General features: G+C 38.8%; 2 protein-coding genes across 6 annotated transcripts in view; one reads left to right on the plus strand and one right to left on the minus strand.

The window, feature by feature from the left end:
- The window catches only part of LOC132394047 (putative leucine-rich repeat-containing protein DDB_G0290503), a 97,419-nt gene that overhangs the window by 62,246 nt on the left and 7,304 nt on the right, over window positions 1-27,869 (minus strand). The window lies entirely within an intron of this gene.
- Window positions 13,544-27,843, plus strand: anxa1a (annexin A1a). Its single transcript, XM_059969707.1, has 13 exons — window positions 13,544-13,661; window positions 15,497-15,564; window positions 17,970-18,063; window positions 19,013-19,107; window positions 19,231-19,344; window positions 20,550-20,640; window positions 20,731-20,810; window positions 22,514-22,570; window positions 22,658-22,751; window positions 23,703-23,798; window positions 26,041-26,099; window positions 27,096-27,218; window positions 27,659-27,843. The coding sequence occupies exons 2-13, from the start codon at window positions 15,511-15,513 to the stop codon at window positions 27,716-27,718; spliced, it is 1,017 nt and encodes a 338-aa protein (XP_059825690.1). The 5' UTR covers window positions 13,544-13,661; window positions 15,497-15,510; the 3' UTR covers window positions 27,719-27,843.

Here is a 27,869-nt window from a genome sequence, read left to right on the forward strand (position 1 = left end):
AATCCAATATGTGAAAAACAACAGAAATATGCTGAATTAAAAGAGGAAATTGGAACATGAACAGGGTATACATTCTCCCAATAGTAATACCTACAATTCATGAGGCATACAGGAGTGAGATATGCCAGCTAGTTGATAGGTGTTGCCGCAACAACCTCGCACTCAATGTCCGTAAGATGAAGAGCTGATTGTTGTCTTCAGGAAGGGAAAGATGAGGGAACAGGACCCAACCCTCATAGAGGGATCAAAAGTGGAGACAATGAGTAATTTCAATTTCCTGGATGTCAAGGTCTCTGAGGTTTTAACCTGGTCCCAACATATTGAGGCAGCTATAAAAAAAAATGCAGAACAGTGACTATATTTCATTAGGAGTTTGAAAAGATTTACTTTGTCACCTAAAACACTTGAAAACTTCTATGGATGTACCGTAGTGAGCATTCTGACAGGATGCATCACTGTCTGGTATCGGGGTGCATTATTGCATGGGACTGAAAAAAGCTTCAGTAAGTTGTAAAATTAGTCAGTTCCATCTTGGGTACTAGCCTCCTTAGTAGCCAAGACATCCTCAAGGAAAAGTGGTGGATGGACACCAGTGACATCCCTGGCACTTTGCACACTCTGGATCTTTTCAATGATTTCAGGTTCACTGTCCCCTTTCATCTTATTTTCACTATGGATGTCCAGTCCCCATACACCTCCATCCCCCACCAGGAAAGCCTCAAAGCTCTCCGTTTCTTTCTGGACACCAGACCCATCAAGTTCCCCTCCACCACCGCTCTCCTCTCTAGCAGAACTTATCCTCACTCTTAATAATTTCTCCATTAGCTCCTCCCACTTTGTTCAGACAAAAGACACTTATATGAGTCCCAGCTATGCTTGCTTTTTGGTCAGGTACTTGGGACAGTCCATGTTCCAAACCTGTCTGTCCCCCACTTTTCCTACGCTACATCGACGACTGTGTTGGTGTTGCTTCCTGAACCCATGCTGAACTCGTCGACTTCATCAACTTTGCCTCCAACTTCTACTCTGCCCACAAATTTACCTGGTCTATTTCCGACATCTTCCTCCAGTTTCTTGATCTCACTGTCTCTATTCTGGAGGAAGCTTATCTACTGATGTCTATTATAAACCCACAGACTTTCACAGCTACCTGAACTATACCTCTTCCCACTCTGTTACTTGTAAACACACCATCCCTTTCTCTCAATTCCTCCGTCTCTGTCGCATCTACTCTCCAGATGAGGCTTTTCATTCTAGAACAAAGGAGATGTCTTCCTTTTCAAAGAAAGGGGCTTCCCTTCCTCCATCTTCAATGTTGCCCTCAACTACATCTCTTTCATTTCACACATGTCTGCTCTCACCCCATCTTCCTGTCATCCCACCAGGGATAAGGTTCCTCTTGTCCTCACCTACCATCCCACCAGCCTCTGCATCCAGCACATAATTCTCCAGAACTTCAACCATCTCCAATGGGATCCCACCACCAAGCATATCTTTCCCACCCCCCTACTTTGTTTTCTGCAGGGATCGCTCCTTACGCAACTCCCACTGATCTCCCTCCCGGCACTTATCCTTGCAAGTGGAACAAGTGATACACCTGCCCCTATACCTCCTCACTCACTACCAGGGTCCTCACTCAGGGTCCTCAACAGTCCTTCCAGCTGAAGCAACACTTCACCTGTGAGTCTGTTGAGTTTATGTGTGGTGGCCTTCTGTATATCGGTGAGACCGATGTAGAATGGGAGACCATTTTGCCGAACTTCTACGCTCAGTCTGCCAGAAAAAGTGTGATCTTCCAGTGGCCACGCATTTTGGTTCCGCTTCCCATTCCCAGTATGATGTGTCAGTCCATGGCCTCCTCTGGTGATCCTCCCCACTTTTCTATCAGACTTCTCCAGCCCTATGTCTCTTTCACCAATCAACTTCCTAGCTATTTACTTTATCCCTCCCCCTCCTGGTTTCACCTAACACCTCGTGTTTCTTCTCTCCCTCCCACCCCCACGTTTGAAATCTACTCTTCATCTTTTTTTCTCCAGTGCTGTCCAAAATATTGTCTGTACTTCTTTTCTGCCTGGCTTGTTAGTTCCTCCAGCATTTTGTGTGTGTTGCTGGTGATAATAAACTTGATTTTGATTCTGATTCTGATTCTGGTATTATCCCAAAGTCCATACACAATATCATTAAGCAATTAGGCTTACACAGCAATATTAATGTAAACCTCAAGATAGATACAAAACTAAACACCACTGGAATACTCCGAAAGTTCCTAGCAATTGAGAAATGACTGTAACACATACAAAATGCTGGTGGAACGCAGCAGGCCAGGCAGCATCTATAGGAAGAAGCACTGTCGACGTTTGAGGCCGAGACTGAGAAGGGTCTCGGCCTGAAACATCAACAGTGCTTCTTCCTACAGATGCTGCCTGGCCTGCTGTGTTCCACCAGCATTTTGTGTGTGTTGCTTGAATTTCCAGCATTTGCAGATTTCCTTGTGTTTGAGAAATAACTGTGCTTGGCCATACCTGTACTTCAGGTTTTACCAGCTTAAGTTGAGGAAAAATATTTTAAGATAATAATGATAATAAATAAGCAGTTTGTATTGAGCACATGTGATGAATAGTCCTTGAAAGTTGAGTCCATAGGTTGTGGGAACATTTCAATGAGGGGGCATAAGAAGATGAGTGAAGTTACCCTTTTGGTTTAAGAGTCTGATGGTTGCACAACAAAATGGACTCATTATCTGCCTGTGCTGCATTTTCTTTGTAACTATAACACTATATTCTGCATTCTGTTATTACCTTGATGTATGGATGTGATAAAATTATATCTTTGGATGGCACACAAAACAAAGTTTTTCACTATACCTCAGTACATGTGACATGAATAAACCAATTTATCAATATACATCAGACAGCGTGTGAGGTTAGATTTTTTATTTGATCTTGCTTCAGGTGTTACGTTAGAGCAGTGAACAATGGTCTTTACTTGCAGCTGCAAATGAGGCAGGATGAAATGCCAATAGTATTGCTCCTATTTACATCTCTCTTGATGATCATTAACAATTGCGAGGATCAGCGTTGTGCTCTCCTTTATAAGCACTGCTGAAGATTACTCGTCCACAAAGTATGAGATAGACAGTTCATTACAGCAATAGAACCACAAGGGGGAGGAGGGAGTGGGGTAGAGGGAGAGGGGGGAAGGAGAGGGAGAGGGAGAATGTGTGTGTGCATGTGTGTCAGAGACAGAAAGTTATGTTGCAACTTTTTTAGGTCACACCTGGACTATGGTTCTGGTTGCCTCATGAGAGGAAGGGTGTGGAGGCTTTGAAGAGGTTTGTCAGGATGGTACCTGGATTAGAGGACCTGTGCCGTAAGGAGAGATTGGAGAAACTAGGGTTGATTTGCACAAGTGCTGGAAGCTGAGAGGAGACTTGGTAGAAGTATATAAAATGATGAGGAGGATAGATAGCATTGACAACGGGTAACTTTCTCTCTGAAGAGAAATATCTAATATCAGAGTATATGCATTTAAGATGTTCTTAAATAGACATATGATGATGCAGAGAGGTAAGGATATTTAGGCAGAGGAACTAGTTTAGCAGGCTTTTAGTGATTAGTTTAATTAGAATTTATAAAAGATCGTGCATGGAACGGTCTGCCATGTGGTGGAGGCGGAGACTCCTGGACTGGTACATGGAGCTCAGAAAACAAAGGGCTATGGGTAACCCTAGGTAATTTCTAAGGTAAGGACATGTTTGGCTCAGCTTTGTGGGCCGAAGGACCTGTATTGTGCTGTAGGTTTTCTATGTTTTTATGTTGCTATGTGCATGATTTATACATACTTTAATAACAAATGTACTTTGAATCTTGAATCTTTGAATTGAATTTGACAAAGGGCTTGTTTCTGTGCTGCACTGTTTTATGTTCTATGTCCTGTGCTCTATAAGTTCTCACTAACAAGGCAATATTTGTTCAGTTCCAAAGCACATTCCATACACAAACAATGACAAATTTCTTCTGCTACAGATTTGCCTACATATTGAGTCTAGTTTGGAGAGATATCCTGTGTATAAAGAACTCCTTCACAGTTTTAAAAAATAACACTAGTTGAGCAGGATCAGATCATGTGATAGAATTTCCAAACTCAGTTCAGGATGTTTTCAGCTACAGATAATGTTGGGGTCAGGATTAAAAATGTAATAAAGTGGCGACACTTACAAATTGAAATGAGCTATTCACCCATTTCTGGGGCCAAAAGTTTTTATTCAACTTTAGAAATGGACTAACAAGCTTGATAAGACACTTAAAAATTAACAGATATAGAATCCCTTCATATCGCGCTGGTGGGGTCTTTCCTGTTGTGAATGTGTACTCAGTATGTGAAATAAGGGATGCATTAGTTAAAGTGCTGAGGTCCTATTTGACAACAGTGACATCAAATCAGTGATGGACACTGAACTGATGGAAGATTTGACCTGCCTATTTTACCTCCTTTTAATGAACTGTTCCTCCAAGAAGATCACAAGTCATGGATTGGAGGCTTGCGTGCCTCAATGACCCGGAGAGTTATGCTGGCTAGAGTTAGGGCATAGAGACTCAGGAGTCCTTGTTCAGGATTCCCTAAAGGTTAATTTGCAGGTTGAGTCTGTGGTGAGGAGGGCAAATGCAATGGTAGCATTCATTTGAAGAGGACTAGAATATAAAAGCAAGGATGTAATGTTGAGGCTTTATAAAGCATTGGTGAGGCCTCACTTGGAGTATTGTGAGCAGGTTTGTGTCCGTTATCTTAGAAAGGGTGTGCTGAAATGAGAGGGTTCAAAGGAGGTTCATTAAAATGATTTCAGGTTTGAACAGCTTTGCATTTGAAGAGCAGTTGATGGTGCTGGGCCTGTATTCACTGGAATTCAGAAGAATGGGAGGTGACCTCACTGAAACCTATCGAATAGTGAAAGGCCTTGATAGATTGGAAGTGGAAAGTATGTTTTCTAAGGTGGGGGAGTCCAGGTCCAGAGGACACAGCCTCAGAATAGAGGGACATCCGTTTAGAATGGGGATGAAGAAGAATAGCCAGAGAGCGGTGAATCTATGGAATTCTGTGAAGGCCAAGTCTGTACATATATTTAAGGCAGAGGTTGATAGATTCCTGTTTGTTCAACCATGGGAAGACAGCAGGAGATTGGGGCTGAGCAATTTTGGATCAGCCATGACAAAATGGCAGAGCAGGTACGATGGGCCAAATGGCCTAATTCTGTTCTATGTTATGGTCTATGCTTTAGCTCTCGGTAGGATCATTCATGCTAAATGGGTCGAAGGGTAGAAGCGAGACTGAGAGTTGTCCACCAGTTCTCTAGGTCTGGGGGTTCAGCTCAGAGCTAACAACCCTGATTGGCCAAACAAAACTGTAACAGAAAAAGGCAATGAGGAATCCTTCCACATCTGACTGGTCAAGGATAGACAGATAGAGGACCTTCATTGCAGCCCCAAATGCCAGCAGGCATAATGAGCAATGGGTAAGTAAATAAGTAATGAATTGTTAACATCAATAGTACACAGATTAATAATCTTACTAAATGGCTCTTCCCATAACTTGCACCACACAGCACAAGATACAGAACTAAATTTTGGTCTTTCAGAAAATCTCTTTAATAGATCAATATAGTATTTACTTTAAAACCTGTGAGCTTGGTTTTCATTTGCCTGAGCTACTTTTTGTCACATTTTCATTCAAACCAGTAGGTCAAGATATAGCTAGCAAGGCATAATGTTTACTGTTTAAGTCACGATAGCTGGTGCACAGCAAATACATGCTGCCTGTTGCTGCGCCCAAGGAGGATGGGCCATTTCGTTTGCAACATAAGTAGGACTGATGAAACATGTTGATGATGCTCAGCTGATAGGAATATTAAGATCGTAACAGTAGTTACTGGACGCTAGTGTGAGTGTGAGGAGTGAAGTACTGGAATGCTCATGATATGTTAAATGGGGTGGGGGGTGTGGGGAAAGTGGAGGGTTGTATTAGGTAGGGCAGTGGTGCTGTTGAAATACTTCTTCTGAGGCAGCCCCTGTCAAGCAAGGATGACTTGCTGTCATCTTAAACTTTGAGAAAACTGATGAATCCAATATGAGAAATGCATACCCTTCCACAGAGGAGGTCGCCAGTACATGATGAGGTGGACTGGGATGGAGCTTTCAGTCCTCGGAAGGGAGTGGACCTTCTTTTCTCCTATCCACAGTCTGCACCATATTCTAAAAAGCAGTAATGGAGAAGTTCAGTGCTCTTCCAACAGCTTCGGCAACAATGATGTACGTTACCTCCAGTCTAGGGCAACTAGCGCTGGCCACATAAGAGAAATTTAATTTCCAACCTCCCATAGGAGACGTGCAGCCAGAGTAGCAGCATACATCCTGGCTGCATGCCTGATCGTTTTGACGAGATCTCAGCAAAAAAAAAATGCTTTTTCAGGTGACAAAAATGGCCCATTGCTCTCTATGGCCCTGCTACTCCCTGTGACATGATTTGCAGGCAAGATTGAATTACTAGGCTCCAACTACAGAATTCACTCACTAGCCTGGCCTAATCCCTGCACTTTCTGACTCAGAGGCAGTACTCCAATGCAAATGCAAGGGTTTAGATTGTTTATATACTGTACATTTGTGAATTGCTGCTGATTAGAATACTTTTTAAATATTTCTGAGCAGCTTTAGAAAATTAACGCCAAAATATCTGACTGCTTGCATTTGTTCCCATATTCTGTTTAGCAGCAGTGAGGTGACTCACTCTGAGATGGTGGATTTTAATGTGACTGCTGTTTCCATTATGTCAAATGACTCACTGGCAGATAAATGATCAAAACAAAAGAACACTAGAAATAGTAGCAAGAGGAGAAATTCAGCCACTTGTGCCTGCTTCAACATTCAATGTAACTCAACCCTATAGAGGTGGGGTGTAGAGATTTTGCTGGTTCTTCACTCTGCAGAACCTAGTCTCTCTTTGGTATTACAGGGGCTGCAAATAGAAATCAGGACTATCACAGGGACTGCTGAGTGAGCCTCTAGATGGCTATGGATCAAGAGATGTGACCCATGGACCAATGCAGCTGGGACACAAGCCGGGCCTTGGTCAACCCTGGCTGAGATGTCTGGGCGGGGATGTCTGACATTGAAGACCTGAACCACCCAATGGACCCAGGTTACTAATGATATGTCCCAGTGCTTCCTAGGATGTTTCTCAGCACCAAAACTAAGATCTTGGCTGATTGTCAACCACAGTAATAGCTTCCTGCGTCAATCCTGCACTTTCATAAAATTAAATTGTTTTTCTGTTACAAGAATGAGCAACAAATACACCTGTTGAAACACAGACAGATTTCTAAATCAGTCCACTTAATTCTTCTTAAATTTATATTATACTTCTATATTCTGATAAAAAGTTCATGCACATATTAATATTTATTCTAATTACTTCACAAATAATTATGTTCAATTATTTAAGTGGAGTTTATATAGCATATAAAATAAGCTTTTGGGTGCTTTTTTAAATCTCATTCATGGGAATTGGACACTGATGGAAAGAGCAATATTTATTGTCTATTCTTACATGCCTTTGAGAAGATGATATGAGTCTTTCTATTGAACCATTGGAGTGGTTATGGTGAAGGTATACTTCTTGCTCTGGAAGAAATTTCCACAATTTGATCCAAAAACCACATACTTTCATGTACTCTACGGCCAAATATTCTCCTTGAATGAGCCATCTGTTCATAATTTTGTTCATTCAGTGAACTTCATTTCAAGAAAGCCTTAAAAGGCTAGAGCACACCAGACATTTCTAAATCATTAAATTCCAGCTTCAAGTAAACGTGGCATGTGAAAAAGACTGAACTACATAAATAGGAGAATGAATTCTTGGTGAAAACTGCAAATGTAAACACAAAATGTCGTTATTATTACATCCTCTGTGTGCTTTTCCTGATATTTGTTTTACAGAAACATACAGCTTCAAATCCCTAAATCAACAATCATAGTTCTGTTACGGTGAGTCAGCCACCAGTAAACTTCAGCTTTATGCTGTTGAGGCAAGAGGGCTTATTGAGAGATTGGCTAACCTAGGTAATTTTTAGCAAATAGAGGCCAATATTTTCCTTTCTATGGATGTCAAGACTGCTAGCTAAGTTTGAGGTATCAGGTAGGCCTACTTTTTCAAGACACCTGCCCACACTTAGTATACAACCTTTCCACCATTCAACTTACAGGAGGAACCTCTGCTTCTGGCTAGGCCATTTTGCTGTACTTCTTATTTGGACCAGGTCAAGGCTCCTCCACAGATAATTTTATAGCAAACGTAATCTCATGAAATGAGGTAATAGCTGATTTTAACATAAATAGCACCTGACAAAGTAGACCATGAGCAATAACTTATAAGTAGGTGTATATCATAATAATGGGAGTTATTCAAAATTGTAAAGGGAGTTAATGGTAAACTATTCCTAAAAGGGTGAAAGGTACAGAAAGCAATTCTGAAGAACCGTGGTTGTCAAGGGAGATCAATGTCTGGACTGAGGTCAAAAAGAAAACATATGCCAGGCACTGAAAATAGCAAAGTACAGTCAGGAATATAGTATGTGTATTGGTATTGGTTTGTTATTGTCACATGTGTTACGAAATCCCGTAACTGGATCACTTACCAGCAAAGATAGAGAGGTCCGTTGAAGTCTGATGGTACTATTTTTAAAAGTCTTTACTGATAAAGGGCACAAAAATACGATTAATGCAAACATACAGATAATATACGTCGTCAATACTAAATCTAAAGCACGGGTATAATAATAACCAATAAGAAAAAGCTCTATCGTTGTCTGGGGGATAACGTATTGTCCGATGAAAATATAACAGTCACTGTTAGTTCGTTCACGCTGCAGCGTTTTGGGTTTAAGAGAGAGGCGGTTTAAACTTGCCCAGGTCTTTTATGAGGCCAGTCCGTTGAGTCAGGGGAGTGGGTTTCCCCGTTGTTAGCTAAAAGCCGTTTTCTGTGGTTCCAGCCACCAATTTCAGCAACGGAACTGAACGCACATGGCCTCCTTCAGATGACTTCCTGCTGTTACGTGGTCGCTTAATGTTTCTTCTGGTGCGTCTGAGGGACTGTTCCTACAGACCCTCTTTTATTCTGACTCGCAGGGTCGTAGATGTCAATCAGGTTGGGGGTGATGCAATCTCTCCCTCAACCAGCCCACTTTGCCTGAGGGCGTTCACGTAGCATAGTAGCTCAATCCACAAATTGGTCTCCAAGAGACAATGGCCAGATCCCGTAGCTTTACATCGCCGGGGAAATGAGCCAGCCTGCACGTCTCTTTTCCCATTTCCTGGGCCCCTTGACCCAACCCAACCCAACAGTGATCTTGTGATTCTCACAAAGGAGGGGGCTACAGACATAACATATGTAACAATACATAGTGGAAAAACTTGTCTTGCATACTATTCATTTAATAGAGCACTGAGGTTGAATAAGGTAAAAACAATAACAATGTAGTGTAAAGTGTAAAAGCTGCTGAAAATATGCAGTGCAGGTGAACGATAAAGTGTAAAATCACAGTGAGGTAGATTGGCTAGAATATATTTAGAGCAGAAAATGTAACCAAGGAAAGAGTAAAGGACAAAAATGGAAATCCATGTGTGAAGATGGAGGATACAAGTGGGGGCTTAAATGAATGTTTTTCTTCTGCATTCACCAATGAGAAGAACAATGTTCAGGAAGGGTGGATAGTCACATTCCAGAACGTATTTTCATTTAAAAATAAGAGATTTTATATGTCTCAACAGGCACAATGGTAGAGAAATCCTCAGGACTTGCTCCACCCCTCCACCCCTGAGACTGATAACTATCTGAAGGGCTGCAAATGTAGCACCCTACTTTCAGATAAGTCAGTATAGTGTCAGTGATAGGGAAGAGATCGGGAAACATTGAGTCATTTAGTCATAGAACATTACAGCACAGAAACAGGTCTTTCGGCCCACCTGCTCTGTGCCTACCTGTTATTCTGCTTAGTCCCATCGATCGGCACCTGGATTATAGCCCACTCCCATCCATGTACTTATCCAAATGTTGACATTAAACCAACATCCACCACTTTTGCCAGCAGTTCATTCCGCACTCTCACCACCCTCTGAGTGATGAAGTTTCCCTGATGTTCCCCATTAATATTTCACCTTTCACCCTTAACCCATGATCTCTAGTTCTAGAGATGGTCCCAGCCTTAATGGAAAAAGCCTGCTTGCATTTACCCTATCTATACTCCTCACAATTTTGTATACCTATCAAATCCAACTTCATTCTCTTATGCCGTAGGGAATAAAATCCTAACCTATTCAACCCTTCCCTATAACTCAGGTCCTCAATTCTTGGCAACGTCCTTGTAAATTTACTCCGCACTCTTTCAATCTTATTGATAACTTTCCTGTAGGTAGGTGACCAGAACAGCACATGATATTCCAGATTAGACCTCACCAATGTCTTATACAACTTCAACTTAACATTTCAACACCTGTACTCAATATTTTGATTATGAAGACCAATGCGCCAAAAACTCTCTTTACAACAATATCTACCTGTGATATCACTTTCAAGGGATTATAGATTGGAATTCCTAGATCTCGTTGTTCTACTGCACTCCTCAGTGTCCTACCATTCATTGTGCAAGTCCCATCCTGGTCTGTTCTTGCAAAGTGCAATACCTCCGCATATTCCCCACCCTCTGGCTAAAGAAATTTCCACATATCATTGGTTTAAAGAGATGACCTTCTATTCTGAGGCTGCGGTCTCTGGTCCCAGACTCCCACACTATATGAAACATGCTCTCAAGTCCACTCTACCCAGGTCTTTCAATATTTGGTAGGTTTCACTGAGAACCCCTCATTCTTCTAAGCCCATTGCCATCAAGCATTCCTCATATGTTAATCCTTTCATTCCCAGGACCACCCTCCTGAACCTCCTCTGCACCCTCTCCAATACCAACACATCCTTTCTTAGATAAGGGACCAGAATTGCTCAGAATACTCCAAATACAGTCTGACCATCACCATATCAAGCTTCAATGTTACATTCTTGCTTTTATATTTAAGTTCTCTCAAAATGAATGTGAACAGTGCCTTCCTTGCCATCGATTCAACTTGAAAGTTAGCCTTGGGAGAATTCTGCATATGGACTCACATGTCACTTTACACCTCTGTTTTTTAATTTTCTCCCCATTTGGGAAATAGTCCACACCTTTATTCCTTCTACTAATGCATGATCATTCACTTTCCTAAACTATACTTCATCTGCCACTTCTTTGCCTATTCTCCTAATCTCTCCAAGTTCTTCTAATGGCTCCCTGGTTCCTTAACAGTACCTTCCGCTCCACCTGTCTTTGTATGATCTAAAAAACCTGGCTACAAAACCAACAATTCCATCATCTCAATCATTGACATCAAATGTAAAAAGAAACAGCTTCAACACCGTCCCTGTGGAAAGCCACTAGTCACCAGAAGTCAAAAGACCCCCCTGTATTCCCACTCTTCGCCTCCTGCCAGTAAGACAATTTTCTATCCATGCTAGTATTTTTCCAGTAATATATGGAATCTTATCTTGTTGAGCAGCCTCATGTGCAGCACTTTGTCAAAGGCCTTCTGAAAACCTGAATAAACAACATCCACTGACTCACTTTTGTCTATCCTGCCAGTTATTTCCTCAAAGAATTTCAGCAGATTTGCAGGTAAGATTTCCTCTTAAGGAAAACATACTGATATCTGCCTATTTTGTTAGCTGCCTCCAAGAACCCCAAAACCTCATCATCAATGGTCCCCAGCATGCTACCAACCACTCAAGTCAGGCTAACTGGACTATAACTTCCTGCCTCCCTCCCTTCCTAAAGGATGGAGTGACATTTACAATTTTCCAGTTCTTATAGTTTACATATAAGGCAGTTGGTTGGCATTGGAACATCAAGGGCAGGGGGCATGGGGAACGAGTTGTTTGTGAGCTGGCTGTGCTCTTGATGAAGATTCTCAATACCTTCCTAAATTCACTTCCAGAGAAAAAACTGGCACAAACAAAAAGTTGAACCATTATCACATAAATCAAGTTACCTAAAGTTGCAGAATTCAGGGTTGAGTTCCAGTAGGCTGCAATGTGCCCAGCCAGAAATTGAGGTGCTCTTCCCCAGGCTTGTGTTTCCCTCACTATGACAATAAAAGACCTATGACTCCACAGAGCAGTAAGCCAGAGTTAAGAATGGAATGAGAAATTAAAGTGAAGGGCAGCAGGAAGCTCAAGGTTGTTCCTGCAAAATTACTGCCTGTCTTCCGTAAAGTGATCACCCAACCCGTAGTTGGTTTCTCCAATGTTGAGGAAGGTGCATTCTGAACATGGAATGTGGCACACTAGATTAGAAGAAGCACAAATATATTGCAGCTTCACCTGGGAAGGTTATTTTGGTCTCTGGATGGTAAGAAGGGAAGAGGAGAAAGGTTAAGCATAGCATCACCTACAGTTGCAAGGGAAAGTGTCATAACATGAGGTAGCGTGGTGAGAACAGACAGTCGACCAAGAAATCATGATAAGAATGGTCACTGTGAAATGCTGAAAGGGGAAGAGGGGAAGGTTTGTCTGGTAATGGAACCACATTAAAGGTGGCCGAAATTGTGGAGAATGATCTGTTTTATGTGGAGGCTTTTGCCAGTGTCCTATGAAGTTTTGTTAGAATGCAATGTGTTCTTCCTGTCTCATGCTTCATTAAAAGCATTGGCAAGTGATGGGAATTTATTCTCTCAATGTGTATAAGTGCCATCTGCACATTGCAACTTATTTACTGTGACTTAGAAAACTGGAAGATCTTCAACTTAGCTCTAAAGATAATTTCCACACTCATTGGAGTTAAAGTACAAAACTAAAGCAAGAAAAATTGAAAAAAACTCTTGAGGCAAGTACAGTCTTCACTGAGATTGATTCTGGTGTAGATCCACCGGATAATATTATGACTTGCATACTATTATGGAGCAAGCATACGATGAAGATCACTTCTGTGAGCAGCCAAATTTGAGAAGGGTAATTGTTGGTACCTCCCAATGGATAAAAAGATTTTGACAACAGCCTCAATATAGATTTACAAAGTAAGAATCTGGAGTAGTCCAGAATATAGAACTTTCTACCTTTAGGCAAAAACATTATTACAGACCAAAATGGGTACTTTTCAAATCATGTGAAAGAAGAAATTTTTGAAATTTTACCTAAGTTAGCAAATTAAGATACTTCATGTCTATATATAGTACCATGTATAGTTTTCAGATTTATTGTTCTCCAGTAAACTGTAAAATTATTTAATGACAAATCACATATTTGTTTATGAAACAGAACTAACATCATCCAATTTTTGTATGTGAAACGTTGCTCTAATGACCTTAAAGTCTTTATGCAGATCTTCAGGTTGTTCACTGCAGCTGTACCGGTTTTGCATAGCTTGTAAGATCTAATATTTGATTGGTTCAGTACAGCCTGCAGTGTTCAGTCAATCAGACAGAAGTCCAGCCACAGATGACCTCATTGGGAGTGGCAAGGATATAAATTCACGGTCATACAACTGACTAAGAGTAGTCTGTGGGACTGTTAGTAGCAGCTAGCGTTTACAGTTGGTAAGCTTAATTTATTTTTAATACCTGTTCTGATTAACTATCAGTAAAAGCAATTATGTTCTGTAGAAATGTAAACTTCTGCTGAACAATACTTACATCTTTGATTTGAGCTCACTTTGTAGCTGTAAGACTATTTCAACGAGTCTATTTCTAATTTCTGACACATTCTGTATGATATGGTTTTAAGTTTATTCTGGTAAAGTGAGTTACTAGTTGTCTGAGAAACTTTGAAATGTTTCACATGATAATGACCATTAACTTACCAGCCTTTGAGAGGAATGTTGTGAGGCAAGTATCTTGGCAGGAAGCACCGTCTGGAATATTAACCCATTCTTCACAACTTGAGTTTTGCTCTTAAATAGATGTTGTCAGTTTATACATTTTACCTTGTATTTGGGAGAAGAGGTTACATAATGTCAATTGTCTGTTTGATTGAGCTAAAGACAATTTTATTTAGAATATTGAATCAAATGATTTATTTGGAGCATGTGTGGGTTCTCTTTAGAAAGGTAGTTCTGGAATTAATGTTGAAATCTATCACTCTCCATGACTTGGGGATGCTTTGCTTTCTCTCACTGGTCTACTGACAGAATTATGAACCCACTTACACCCGACAGCAATGGTGTCTGATCAGACTGCAGTGGTTGAATCCCTCCTCAAGGTCAAGAGCTGGGTAAACACTGGACTTGATCAGTGATGTCCATGAAATTTAGAAAGATACAGACAATAAAAAATATGGTCAGCAGACTGCAATTTGTATTTTGTCCTATTGAAGCACCAAACCTATGGGATTTAATGACAAATAAGTTGCCTCAGTTTGTTAGTATTCTTGATAGGTTCAACTGGTTCTTGTTAGTGCCGGACTAAACTTTTTTGGCCTTTTTATAAGCTGTTTGGGAGGTGGGATGTGTGGAAATCCACCCCTGTCCTTCAGTCTGATGGTTATAGTTGTAATCTATAACCTTTGCACCCTTTTTTCTTTTTTTTCATTGCTCCCATCAGCCTCTGAAATCTTGCTCAACGGGTGTGGTGCTTTGCTTCCTACAATGCATAACATTACATTTAACAGTGCTTTCATATGATGAGATATATGATTTTGAAGACTCATAACTGTTCAAACCAATTCAAATTCTAAGCTTTCTATGCATTCAAAATGCAAATACCATTGCATTGTTCATATTCAACAGATTATCACAAGCAATTATATTTACAAACATTTCAGCGGCTCTTTCCTGTAATATGTTCTGCTAATTCTAATTCTGCAATGTGCAGTAAAAAATGGTCTGCTTTTTTCCCTACAATCCTTATCCTGGAATGGAATTTTATGATCTCCCAAGAAAGCTTCCTGGCTCTGATTCTTAGCCTGTAATGGAATAAAATACAACTACTGTTCAAGAAGTGTTTTTTTTTTCTGTTACTAAAACTTAAGTAAATACAGTATTTGGAGAAATTTTAATCTATATAGTTGAGACTGATATGGGTGGCATGGACTAATTTATATTTTTTGCCTCTTTCTCAGAGATGCTTTAAGGTGACTAAATATAAGCTTTTTACAGAAGAAGACTTATTAATACACTAAACCTGCTATAATTAACATGAATTTTCCTGGTGAATTATAAGTAAAATTCTAGTAAAATTATTCAACATTAGTGTACCAAAAAGAAAGAAAATCTGATTTTCAAACCTCTACAATTGTCTGGAAAAATAATGAGCTAAAATATTTTGATAGAGCATTCAGCTAACAAACACCACTTCCCAATTAAAGTCTATAATTACAACTGTCTCTAAGATGCTTTTCAAAAAAAAAATCTAATAATCTGTTTTATCTTCAACAGGAAATTAACACAAAATGGCAACAAACATTATCAGTCAACTCCTCCAGCGTGCCACATATCACACTCATGTAAGCATTTATAATTCCCAAACTTGTCCTTCGCACAGTTGGTTATTAAAAACAGTTACATTTTTGATAGGAAGATTTTCTCCTTTCGTTTTTGGGGTAGCAAGTTAAAGAAAGCCCTTGGCACATTGGATCTTCATAAATCAAAGTATTGAGTACAAGAGATGGGATGTTATGCTGAAGTTGTATAATACATTGCTGAGGCCTAATTGGAGTCTTGTGTGCAGTTTTGGTCACCTACGTACACAAAAAATGTAAATAAGGCTGGAAGATTACAGAGAAAATTTACAAGGATGTTGGCAGACCTGGAGGTCCTGAGCTATAAGGAATAATTGAATAGATAGGACTTTATTCCAGGGAACATAGAAGATTGAAGGGAGATTTCATAGAGGTATACTAAATTATGAAGGGTATAGATATGGTAAATGCAAGCAAGCTTTTTCCACTGAGGTTGTGTGGGACTACAACTAGAGGTCATGGATTAAGGGGAAAAGGTGAGAAGTTTAAGGGAACATGAGGGGAAACTTCTTCACTCAGAGGGTTGTGAGTGTGGAACAAGCTGCCAGAGCAAGTAGTACATGCAAGCATGATTTCAACATTTAAGGGAAGTTTGGATAGTACATGGATGTGGAGGGCAACGGTTGACAGGAGTAGGCAATTTAAATGGTTTGGCATGGACTAGATGAGTCAAAGTGACAGTTTCTGTGCTATATGTTTCTATGACTCTATTACGATTTTGTGAAGTGCATTCAGCCTCACTTTATAGAGAAGTCTCAATGAACTTTGCTACGTTTGTGTAATTTTTGTAAACATATATGCATGTCCAATGCTTTTCTAATAAGAATAGACATATTCATTTTGGTTCAATTATTTAATTGATTATTGCCATGTGTGCCATAAAGGTATGGCATCTGCATGATTTATCACCAGTGTGTTTGCCCTTGCATAAGACCAAAAGACACAAGAGCAGAATTAGGCCATTTAGTCCATTGAGTCTGCTCCACCATTCAATCATGGCTGATTTATTTTCTCTTTTAATCCCATTCTCCCACCTTCTCCTCGTAACCTTTGACATGTTTACTAATCAACTTTCACTTTAGAGGGATGAGGGAGGATCTCATTGAGTTATACCAAATATTGAAAGGCCTAGATAGAGTGGATGTGGAGAGGATATTTCCAATCGTCAAGAGAGTTTAGAAGCAGAGTGCACAGCCTCAGAATACAAGAATGTTCCTTTCGAACAGAGAGGAGAAGGAATTTCTTTAGCCAGAGTGGTGAATCTGTGGAATTAATTGTTACAGTCAAGATAATCATTCAAAAGGTCCCTTTCAGCCATCATATCCACTTACTGTTCTGTGCATCAAGTCCTATTGAATTGAACATTGAAATAAATTTCAAAGTAATTTTCACACTTTGTTACCTCGTAAAGACAATCAAGAATTCCAAACCAATGTAAATCTACTTTCATGATCTTTCTGACTATTGGAATAGTAGGTATTCAATATTTTTGGATTACCTTTGTTTGACAACTTGTGAACAAAAGTTTGATTTTTCTAATAATGGCATTGCATAGTCAAGATAGTTGACCAAATCAATTAATTATAAGAATATCTCACAGGTTGTGTTTCCTTTCCTTATAATGGTAAGGATTCAAATATAATTGAGAAGCTATTGTTAGTATGTTTGGAAATATTTCTATGAATGAATTGCATTACTAAAGCAGACCATTATTCAACAGGCATCCACTGATTTATTAAATGCTACCACATCACATTCATAGATAACATAGAGTACAGTCCATACCAAACTGTTATTCTGCCGCATCCCATTGACCCACACCTGGATCATATCCCTCCATACTCCTTCCATCCATGTACTTATCCAAATTTCTCTTATATGTTGCAATCAACTCTGCATCCATCACTTCCACTGGCAGGTCGTTCCACACTCTCACAGATCTCTGAGTGAAGAAGTTACCCCTCAGGTTTCCCTTAAATATTTCACCTTTCACCAATGATCACACACAACCTCACTGGAGAAAATCTGCATGCACTTACCCTATCTATACCCCTCATTATTTTGGATACCTTTGTTTTATTCTCCTATAATTCAGGTCTTCAAGTCCTAGCATGACCTTCGTAAATTTTCTCTGTAATTTTTCAATCTCATTGATATGTTTGAGAATGATACCTCTAATGATGTGAGCTGTGACTCGGAGGTCCAGATTGTTAATAAGTTTAAGAAAGTTTTTGGACCAACAAAAATGTACAGATCAAGCAATACTAGGTGATCTATAAATATGTGATGAAGTAAAACGTCCACATCTTTCATCTGCTGTATAGAGACAATGCATTAACTGTAGAAATGTATTACTACTGTGATATTTTCTTCCACCTATCCAAATGTAGCCTTCTTCCCCTGATGGAGCAACCGTTAGACCATTTCCTAACTTTGACCCGGATGTTGATGCAGCTGCATTAAATAAGGCAATCAATGCAAAAGGTAAGAAGATTTTTAATTTTTCATCTGGCTTGATTTTAATATGTCAGCTTAGGTAATTACTAATTCCTTGAACTGATGTGAGTTCAGTCATTCTTCCAATGGTCTATTGACTGTGTATTGCTACTTGATACTGTTTTAAATGCAGCAAGTTCATTTGTCACAAGTTCAACCACAAAACTTCCTTGACCCCAGAGTCATGCAGCACAGAAATAGACCCTTTGGCCCACTATTTTCATGGTAACCATTACGTATCCGTTAACTCTAATCTGGGCTAATAGCGTTGGTTCATAACCTTCAGTATCTTAGTGGTTTGGTTACTAGTCTCAATGGTATTTACATGTTGAGAGTCCTTGCCTCTACCTCCCTTACCTGATTCCAACACCCTTGGTGATATGTTCAGATCATCTCCAAAGCTAGCTCCTAACCTTGCCCAACACATATGTCTTCTGTAATTAGGTATCTATAATAGGGTAAGTTTTCTACTTTCATAACTATGTTCTTAATCTTGCACGCTTGTCTCATGTTCTCCCTCAGCTGCACTTAATTGCAAGGAAAACATACCCAGTCTATCCAGCTCTGTCTCGTAAAGGAAATGCAGTGCACCCACATCCTTCCTGTAGTATAGTGACCAGAATTCTTCTGCACCAAGGACACTCTGTTCTTTGGTCCTCCCTAAGGACCTGCCTTTCAATGCTTATTTAAACCTTGTTCATCCTCCCAAGGTACATCAGCCTCACACTTATCAGGATCAAATTCCACCAGCCATAGCTGTAAACCAAATCTTCTGAAATGTTTGTATTAATTTTTCAAACAAAGATTGGAATTTTTCCAAAAACCTTGTGGTGTCTTGGTACTAACTTGTGGAATTTCTTCAGCCATTTTGATTGGAATCTTCCCTTGTCTTCTAATTTATGGATTTCTTTGACTGTCATTGCATGCTGATTTTAAGGTGTGGATGAAGATACAATCATAGACATTTTGACAACACGAACTAATTGTCAGCGGCAACAAATAGCAGCAGCTTATCAACAGGCTGTTGGAAAGGTCAGTTATTTCTTAAGCTGGTCTTGTCGAGGTAATGTTCACAAACCAGAATTAATTCATTGATTTCATTATGTAATTTTTTACATAGAGACTGATCATTTGAATATTTTTATCTCCTCCCAGCCACTCAAAGAAGTCATTAGGAGCAAGCTGTCCGGGAAGGTGGAAGATGTGGCTCTTGGTCTGCTGAGAACTCCAGCTCAGTATGATGCATATCAGCTAAATTGTGCTATGAAGGTAATCATTTCAATAACTGTATTTGATCCTTTTTTTCCAGAAAAAAAATCCTTAATCTTTATATTGAAACTTCTTGCAGCTAATGGACAATATACTTGCGTGGTCAACAAAACAAATTTTCTGGACTTTACTGGGAGTTTTTCCACTTTTTTAGGACACCCATACAATGACCTTTGCTCAGAAGCTGCCATTGGCAATATATATGAAAGATGGACACTACTTTTCCCGTATTTGGGAAATTTGCAGAGCCTCCTCATCAGCTTTGCACAAAACTCATTTCTTTCACTGAGTAGGTGTACAGCTAATGGCCTTCCCAGGATGTGCATACTTATCTAAATTTTGTTTCTTTGTACAACTTTTTGTAGCGTTTACAATACTTTGCTTTTCTGGCGTTTCATTTAATCACTGGGTAAAACTGAAATGGGAATCTAAATTTTAGCACTTTTAAAGAGGCACATTAAATGTGTCCATTATCTTACGAGGGGTGATTGTTAAGTTTGTGGCCTAAGGTAGAAGGAGATGAGTTATACAGGTCTTGTTACATACACATGCAAGTCAACTCTGAGTGATTATACAGAAAGTTTAAAGTTAATAATCTCCATCTACCTTAGGCCATGAACTTATCAATCACCCCTACCGTGGACACTTTCTGGAGGTCCAAGATCCATATGCTCCACAACCGCTGGACTAAGTGTGTAAATATAGGAGGAGACTATGTTGAAAAACAAATGTGCTAGGTTTTCACGCACTTGTCGATCACCCCTCGTATCTTAGTGGGAGAGGAGGGAGAGGGACTTGAAGTTTAAGACAGACCGTGCACTTTCACTCAATCATCTTGCCCATTTAGTGGAATGGTTAAAAATTACCAATACCCTATGGCCATCGATACTGTATTTTAATTTCTTAACAGTTGAAAGTTTGTTGGTAAAGGAACAATTTATTTTTACAGAATAGAGGAAATTCTTGGCAAATATAGATCAGAGTGAATTGAACGTACAGATTAAGAAATGAATAAGTATAATGATAGAATACATGACGGCAGTCTAGAGAAAACCAACGAGTTTACTGCCAATTAAATCATGGAATAAAATTTTGTTAGTGGAATTTGCTGAGATGAGCCTTGCAATTTAGAAACACAATCTATCTTTGATTCAATCCTCCAAACTATGCAGGATATATTAATTTTCAACTTTTTGTATTGATAGGGCTTGGGTACTGATGAAGATACTTTGGTGGAAATACTTGTAACCAGGGGCAACAAGGAGAAAAATGACTTGATTAAAGCCTACCAAGAAGGTAATGTATTTGATCTTGTGTGCTTGGGGGACAGTTTAGGACATTGGGGAGTGGAACTTCATTTACATTTTCAACACCATTTTTTTCCAGAATTTGGCAGTGATCTGGCAAAAAAAATAAAAGGTGACACATCTGGAGCATTTCAAAAGGCTTTGCTCATGCTACTCGAGGTAATAAAAACCACATTTTACTCCGTTCAAATGTCTTTTCAATGCTACTGTATTTTGTATTTTGGATTGTATTCACCAAATAAGAAAGCAATAATTAACTGTCCAATGTTAAGCAAGGCAAACAAAAGTTTCCCTCATTGACATGATAAAAGCATTTCTCAAAGCTATCTAAAATTTCCCTGAGATACAATGAATTGTCTTAAACAACTAGTGTATTTTCTTTAGCTGAAGGCAGAAGAATCTGTTGTTTGGATTTGATTGCAATGGTTAATGTTAATATTTCTATGTCTGGATGATATGTGACCTGCACCACCAAATTCAGGACCAGTTGCTACTCTTCAACCATCAGGCTCCTGAATGAGTGTGGATAACTTCACTGAAGTCTGCATGGATTCCGCAACCAATTGACACACTTTCAAGGATTCTACAACTCCTGTTCTCAGCATTATACCTTTATTTTTATTTTGAAATTTGTCTTCTTTTACACTTTGGTTTTTTTGTCAGTCTTTGTGTGTAGGTTTACATAGCTTCATTTATGTCTCTGTTCTGTGAATACCTGCAACAACTAAATTTCAAGGTAGTATATGGTGACATACACATAGTTTGATAATAAATTCACTTTGATCTTTGGGGGAAATGAAGCTTGTGGTCCCATGTGCCCTATTTCCCTGGTCATTGATGTACAAGTGTTGTTGGAATATTCTTTGAGTAATTCACTGTTTTTGGTAACTGTACTGTGGTGTGACGGCTGAATAAGAAACTATATGAGTTAACAATAAAGCACTATTTTAATTTGCCAAGCTGCATTCATCCATGAAGGTAGAGAGTATTCCACAGTGCTCCTGGTTTGTCTTGTAGATAATGCAAGACTTTTTCAAGTCCATAGGAAATTTTAAATTATAAATTGGGTGGGAGAAAGAATTATCATAAACAGGAGTTTGCACTTGGTCCTAGTATAATTTAAATATCCTTATTGCACAGCAAACGTATTGTATAAATATAGCTAACTCCAAAAGATATGAACATAAGATCCTGGAATGCCCTGCCTTTTAAGAAAATGGTTGAATATAATTCCCACTGAAAATAGATCTTGCTGGACTGTTGAGTATTCCTTATGTTCCCAGGCCCTTCGGGATATTTGTATGTGAGGGGGTAAGGGGTTAGAAAAGAAATAAAGATTTACTTTCATTTGAATTACAAAATGCAGAATTACAGTACCCATCTGACTTGACTGTCAACTAGAACAGCAAAGTAAATGTTACAATTGACATGAAGATACTATAGCCAAGTTCCTCTAACCTGTATTGTCCTTCCCATAAAAGATGTGTATATGAATTCATTACAAATAATTGTTATTTCTTTCCCCATTAAATAACTGGCAATTGTGCATTAACTATTTAAGGGCTGCTTGTACCTTTTCTATGATCCTCTGCAGCTATTTTGAGGATTTTTAAACTTCAAGATGACTAAATTATATGTACACTCTGTTTTCTTGGAAGGAAATTGATATTTGATAAAGACTTCAATTATGCATTTTAATTTTAGTGGTACTGAAGCTTCACTAACCAGAAAGTCATGTGGGTTCCCTCTGGGTGCTCTGGTTTTCTCCCACGTTCTAAAGATATTACATGGTGCAGGCTTGTTGGCCTGAAAGGGCCTGTTGATATGCTGTATTTCTAAATAAAAATCTCCTTAAACCTCAGGCAACCAAAGATGAAAGTAATGAAGTGGATCATGATCTTGCTGATGATGATGCTAGGGTAAGTTGAATGCATTTCTCAAAATTCAGACTATTTTGGTTAAAACTATTGAAGCAACTGAAAAACAAAACTATGTCCTTTATTTAGGCTTTGTATGAAGCTGGTGAAAAACAGAAAGGGACAGATATTGAAACATTCGTTAAAATTCTGTCGAGCAGGAACAATGAGCATCTAAGAACTGGTAAGATTACATCAAAACATCAACATACTAAGGTATCTGGCTCAACTATGTGTTCACTGTTTGATGAGTATTGGGTTACTAAGTACCAAGTTTTAAATCTGTGTGCTCAAATTTCAAGCAGTGCAAAGGTCCCTTATTTGTGGCATGTACTGATGCACTTGAGTTATGATGTGATAAGAGTTGGACGTGCTGCAGGCAAGTTCCAATTTACAGTATTCTCTATACAATTCACAGCCCAAAATGAAAATCTCTCATTGTTCATTTACCTCAGCATTAACGTTTAAGACCAGAAGACTCAGGGGTAAGAATTAGGCTATTTGGTGCATTGAGTCTGTTCCACCATTTCCTCCTGGCTGATTTATTATCCCTCTGTAAGACATCTTAATTCAGATTTTTACCAAAGAACAAAGGCTGTTTAAATCTTGATTCACTCTTGTGTGATTCCACCCACAGTGTTTCATGGGTATAATGGTAAACATAAGACAAAGCACTGTATAATTTACATAATATCAGTCAGAAAAAGTGACTGCAATACTTTTTCTAGGAAAAGGAAGATGAATTTGTAGGAACTTTCAAATTTGTGAAAAATAACATTCCTTCATGATACTGTTTGAAAGATTAAAGTGCGTGCAAAGTAAAATAGCTCTGATGTGATTGCTTATTGTTCCTAGACTTTGAAACTTCCTAGACTGGTATTGGAGAATTTGTTTGGATGAACAGTTTGACCAACCCTACATTTGAATAAATCTTTAATACTTGCCTTGAAACATTTTCCAGATTGTATATTGCATCCAATTTATAATTGGGTTACATATGCAAGACTTGAACTTTGAAGTGTTTAAACTAAAATATAGCAAGACCCTGACCTATAAATTTGTACATTAGGATTTAAAAAAATAATTTCATGCATCAGTGAGAAAACCTAGTCACTGTCCTTTCTTTTCGTCTTAGTGTTTGAGAGGTACACAAAGTACAGTCCAAATGATGTGGCCAAGGCCTTGGATCTTGAGCTGAAAGGGGACATAGAAAATTTACTAATATCTTTGGGTAAGTAAATCTAGAAGCTGTGCTAATCAGTTTAAATATTATCCAAGTGAAATTTAACTACATTGTAGTGATAGTGCTTTTAGATTTACCAATGGTTTCTTTGTTGGTACTCATTAAAAAAAACTCTTCAAAAGTGAGCCCAATCCATATTTCTTTTATTCGCTCACCAATCACATCAAACACCAATGGTATTCAGCAAACACTTCATGGAAGTAGTGCTAATTTAGAACTAATGCTCAGCTGCTGGTAATTGGATATGGTGCATAACATTCAATGTGAATTTTAATGATCATGTTTGGAATGGAAGCATCACATTGTTAAAATGGGTTCCACTATTCTGTAATTAGTAGTAGGCTTTTGAATATGTACAATTATACATATTTACCCATCCTTGCTAGAACATTACATTTTGGTGCATGATCGTATGTAAATCTCTGCTTTCAGAAATAACTCTGATTCCTGTCAGACTAGAATGCAGGCAAACTGGCTCAGCTGCAGGATGTTGGCCGTGATCAAGGGCAAGTTGAAAAATGTACTGAGAGAAATCTTACGTTCTATTTCAGGAATTTTACACAACCATACATTTGAAAAGCAACTTATCCAGCAGTTAAAGTTGCTTCCATTGATGTGCAATGCATTGAAAAATATGGAACTTGTATCATTTGGGCTAAGTAGTGCTACAATTCAATTTTCTGAAAACTTGCTCTCACTATGCATTCCCATTAAATACAGCACGTATGTAAAAGGCTCAACCTTAAGAATGGTTAATAATAATCCAAAACTAAAGAATTGACAAATTTTACATCAGCTCAAAGGCAAAATATTTGAGTACTGAAGCTGGAAAGCTAGTCTATTTCCTTGACAATCAGTGTGAATCAGTTTCAAGTAGTATTTCTGAACTGAGACTATTTGTACCACCTCTGTAGAATGGGTAATATTAAAGCTAGCATAGAGTTAATAAATTGAACAGCCACCAAATGTTTTAAGGAAATGTATGAAATTAAGTCTTCACACCTTCCTTTATTGCTGAGTGGAAAAGTTTTTGGAAGATGGCAGCAAACAACAATTTCTCTAGATTCATTTCTTTGCCACAGCAAAATATTATGTAATAGCAGCACTGGGTGGATAGGAGGAAATCTACTTAGCTTCATCAGGAATTGGAAACTCTTTGTATAATCAATTCTCTGATTAAACATACCATCACATTTGGGTTCATCAATTTGGTGACTTATCCAAATTCCATTTTGAGAGGTGACACCAGACTGCAGATATTGGTTGCTGAGGGGGAATAACTGGATAAAGAAATTGGTGGGTCAGCCAGCATCTGTAGAGGAAAAGTTAACATTTTGGGTCAAGACCCTGTATCAGGACTGATTGTCTAAAGTGGTAAGGGGCCGTGCCCTGGAGCGTATTGAAGCGACACGGCCCAAGTCCGAGAGCAAGGAACAATATGGCTTCTTACATTTGGCCAACTTAAGCGCTGGGCCAAATTGAAAAGATCAGGATGTTGAGGTTAGAGGAGAGGGATGGGCTGATGTTCAGCATACTGCTTGGTGAGGTTTACTTGTCTCTGCACTGAAGCTGTGGCTTGCAACTAATGGGCCCCTGAATCAGCTGCAGTGATGACCAGCTGCATGGCTGTGGACTCACTTTCATGAACTTGTATTGGTTACATGTTTTTTTCCCCTGCAGATTGTGTGTTTGGTGGTCTTTTTTGTTAATGGGTTCTTTTGGGTTTCTTTGTTTTGTGGTTGCCTGTAAAGAGATGAAACTCAAGGTTGTAAATAGTACGCATACTTTGATAATAAATGTACATTGAACTTTGGTGAGAGGGAGGTGCATGCAGGAGCTGGAAGTGATGGGTGGAATAAGGAGAGGGGAATGAGGGATAGATGGAATCAGGCAGGGGACAGTAGAGGCTTTTACCTGCCAGCATCTGCTTTGCCTCTCACCATTGCTACTTTATACATACTCGGTCCTGATATAGGATCACGACCTGAAATGTTGTCCGTTCCTCTGCCTCCACAGATGTTGCCTGATGCACCTAGTTTCTGCAGCAGTTTTCTGTTTGTTCAACCTTTAGATATTTGCCAAAGTAAGTGGTAGTTACAAGCATTGAGAGATGATTCCCAGTATAGAAATACCACAGTTCCTAAAGCCTGCATTCCAATTCTATAACAAAGTTTGTTGTATCAAAAGGAACTTGAATTTTATAGTAACGTCACTTTTTTTTTGTACATAGTGAACTGCATTGGCAATAAACCAGCCTACTTTGCTGATAAGTTGCAACAGTCAATGAAGGTGAGTGTGCCAAGTAGTTGAGAAGCAACAGGTAGATTACTGAAAGGTATAGTAGACAAATTAAGCCCATAAGATTAAAAGGGCCTGTAGCATCATGGTTGAAAAATAAATCACCAAATAGACAGCAGGTGCTGGTAATTTTAAAAAAGATGCTGGAAACATTCATCAGGTTAGACAGCATCTGCAGAATGTACCGTGATGTCAAGGATCTTTCATCAGAAATGGCAAAATAAACTAATTAACTTCATCTGCAGATAAAATTAAAAAAGGAATGGATGGATTACACAGTGACCCTCTCTAAAATGAGGTTAAAACTGCTTTGGTTGATGAAGCCATTCAATTGTTAGACTGATTGAGGCAGCTGGAGCAACAATGTAAATGCTGTTGAGGCTGGAGAAAATGGCCATCAGATAAGGCAGTGTCAATGAAGAGAAGCTGAGTAACTGTTAAAATAACTAACAGAAAAACTGGCCAGATCTAATGCAAATGTGTTACCTGGAATTCAGCTTGATAGCACAGGTAACTGCACTGTGCTCAAATAAAAGTTTGAGATGCTGCAAAAGTGTAGGAAGCCACATGCAGACCACAGTTGATGGAGAATTAGTGACTGGCAACTGGAAACTTAGTCATGCTTGCAGACTAATGAAGATGCTCTGCAAATTATTCATCTGTGTGCTTTGTTCTCCAATGTGGGTTACATTACGCTCAGTGCAATACATTTAAATTGTTTTTGCAGACCATAGAGAAATGAAGTTTGGGGTTCAGTATTAGGACCATTGTTGCTTTTGTTGCATATTAATGATTTGTAAGTAAAGATACAATGCAAACATTAAGAAACTAGTTTGTGCAATAGCAAGACAGGCTACGTTTGATATAGAAAAGTGAGATTTCCCTAATGAGTCCAGGAAAAGACTTGCTGTGTTTAATTATGTACATTCATGCCTTTCTGGCACCTTGGAAATTAATCCAAACTTATCTTATTTTTTGCATATTCAGGGTTACGGTACAAAAGATAATACTTTGATCAGAATTATAATTTCCCGTTCTGAAGTGGATTTGAAGGATATTAAAGTGGAATACAAAGCTAAATTTGGAAAAACCCTTTACAATGCCATCAAGGTAAGATGAGTTTTCACTTTTGCATTTGGTCTCTGATTCTGACTTCTGGTCTGCAACACTTACCTTGTAACCCAGTGTATAAGGCAATTAGTCTGTGAGGGTGGGAGAACATAGGTATACAAAGGGAGTAGTAGTAACCTTTTCCCCTTTTCTAAAAAGTTTGCATTACATTGAAGTTTAAGCAGTATTCTATTGCATAGAGTATTGATTCAAGTATTTTAAGTTCAAGTAAATTTCATGAAATGCAAGCTTAAATTAAATCTGCATGTAGCCATATATTTTACTTGTAATAATCTCCGATCCTTGGTCATAATATTGTTTTTTTTAAGACGACCTTAGTTTTCTGATTTGAGTATAAAACTATTTCAAATATGCTCAAACATGTGCTTATTAATGCTGGAATAAAAAAGGAATGCATTCCATTTTATTTTTCTCTACAGGAGGAAACGAAGGGGGATTATGAGAAAATCCTGCTGTCGCTCTGTGGAAGCGATGAGTAATGTATGTTGATCCAGGGCAGCTCCCATTTTGATGTAAAGATGACAAAGCAGTGAAAATGACTTGGCGTTGTGGAATCAATACTGTATATCAAGTCGTAACAGGGCCAAATAAAATACTGAATTGATCCCATTTTTGTTTTTTTTTCTAAAA

Source organism: Hypanus sabinus, chromosome 5 (genome assembly GCF_030144855.1).
Source record: "Hypanus sabinus isolate sHypSab1 chromosome 5, sHypSab1.hap1, whole genome shotgun sequence".
Lineage (NCBI taxonomy): Eukaryota > Metazoa > Chordata > Chondrichthyes > Myliobatiformes > Dasyatidae > Hypanus > Hypanus sabinus.

Coding starts and splice junctions, on each gene's coding strand:
- anxa1a (XM_059969707.1), top strand. CDS start 15,511: ATGGCAACAAACATTATCAGTCAACTCCTCCAGCGTGCCACATATCAC. Junction 20,811..22,513: donor CTTTGCTCATGCTACTCGAG/GTAATAAAAACC, acceptor CTTAAACCTCAG/GCAACCAAAGATGAAAGTAA. Junction 26,100..27,095: donor AGTTGCAACAGTCAATGAAG/GTGAGTGTGCCA, acceptor TTGCATATTCAG/GGTTACGGTACAAAAGATAA.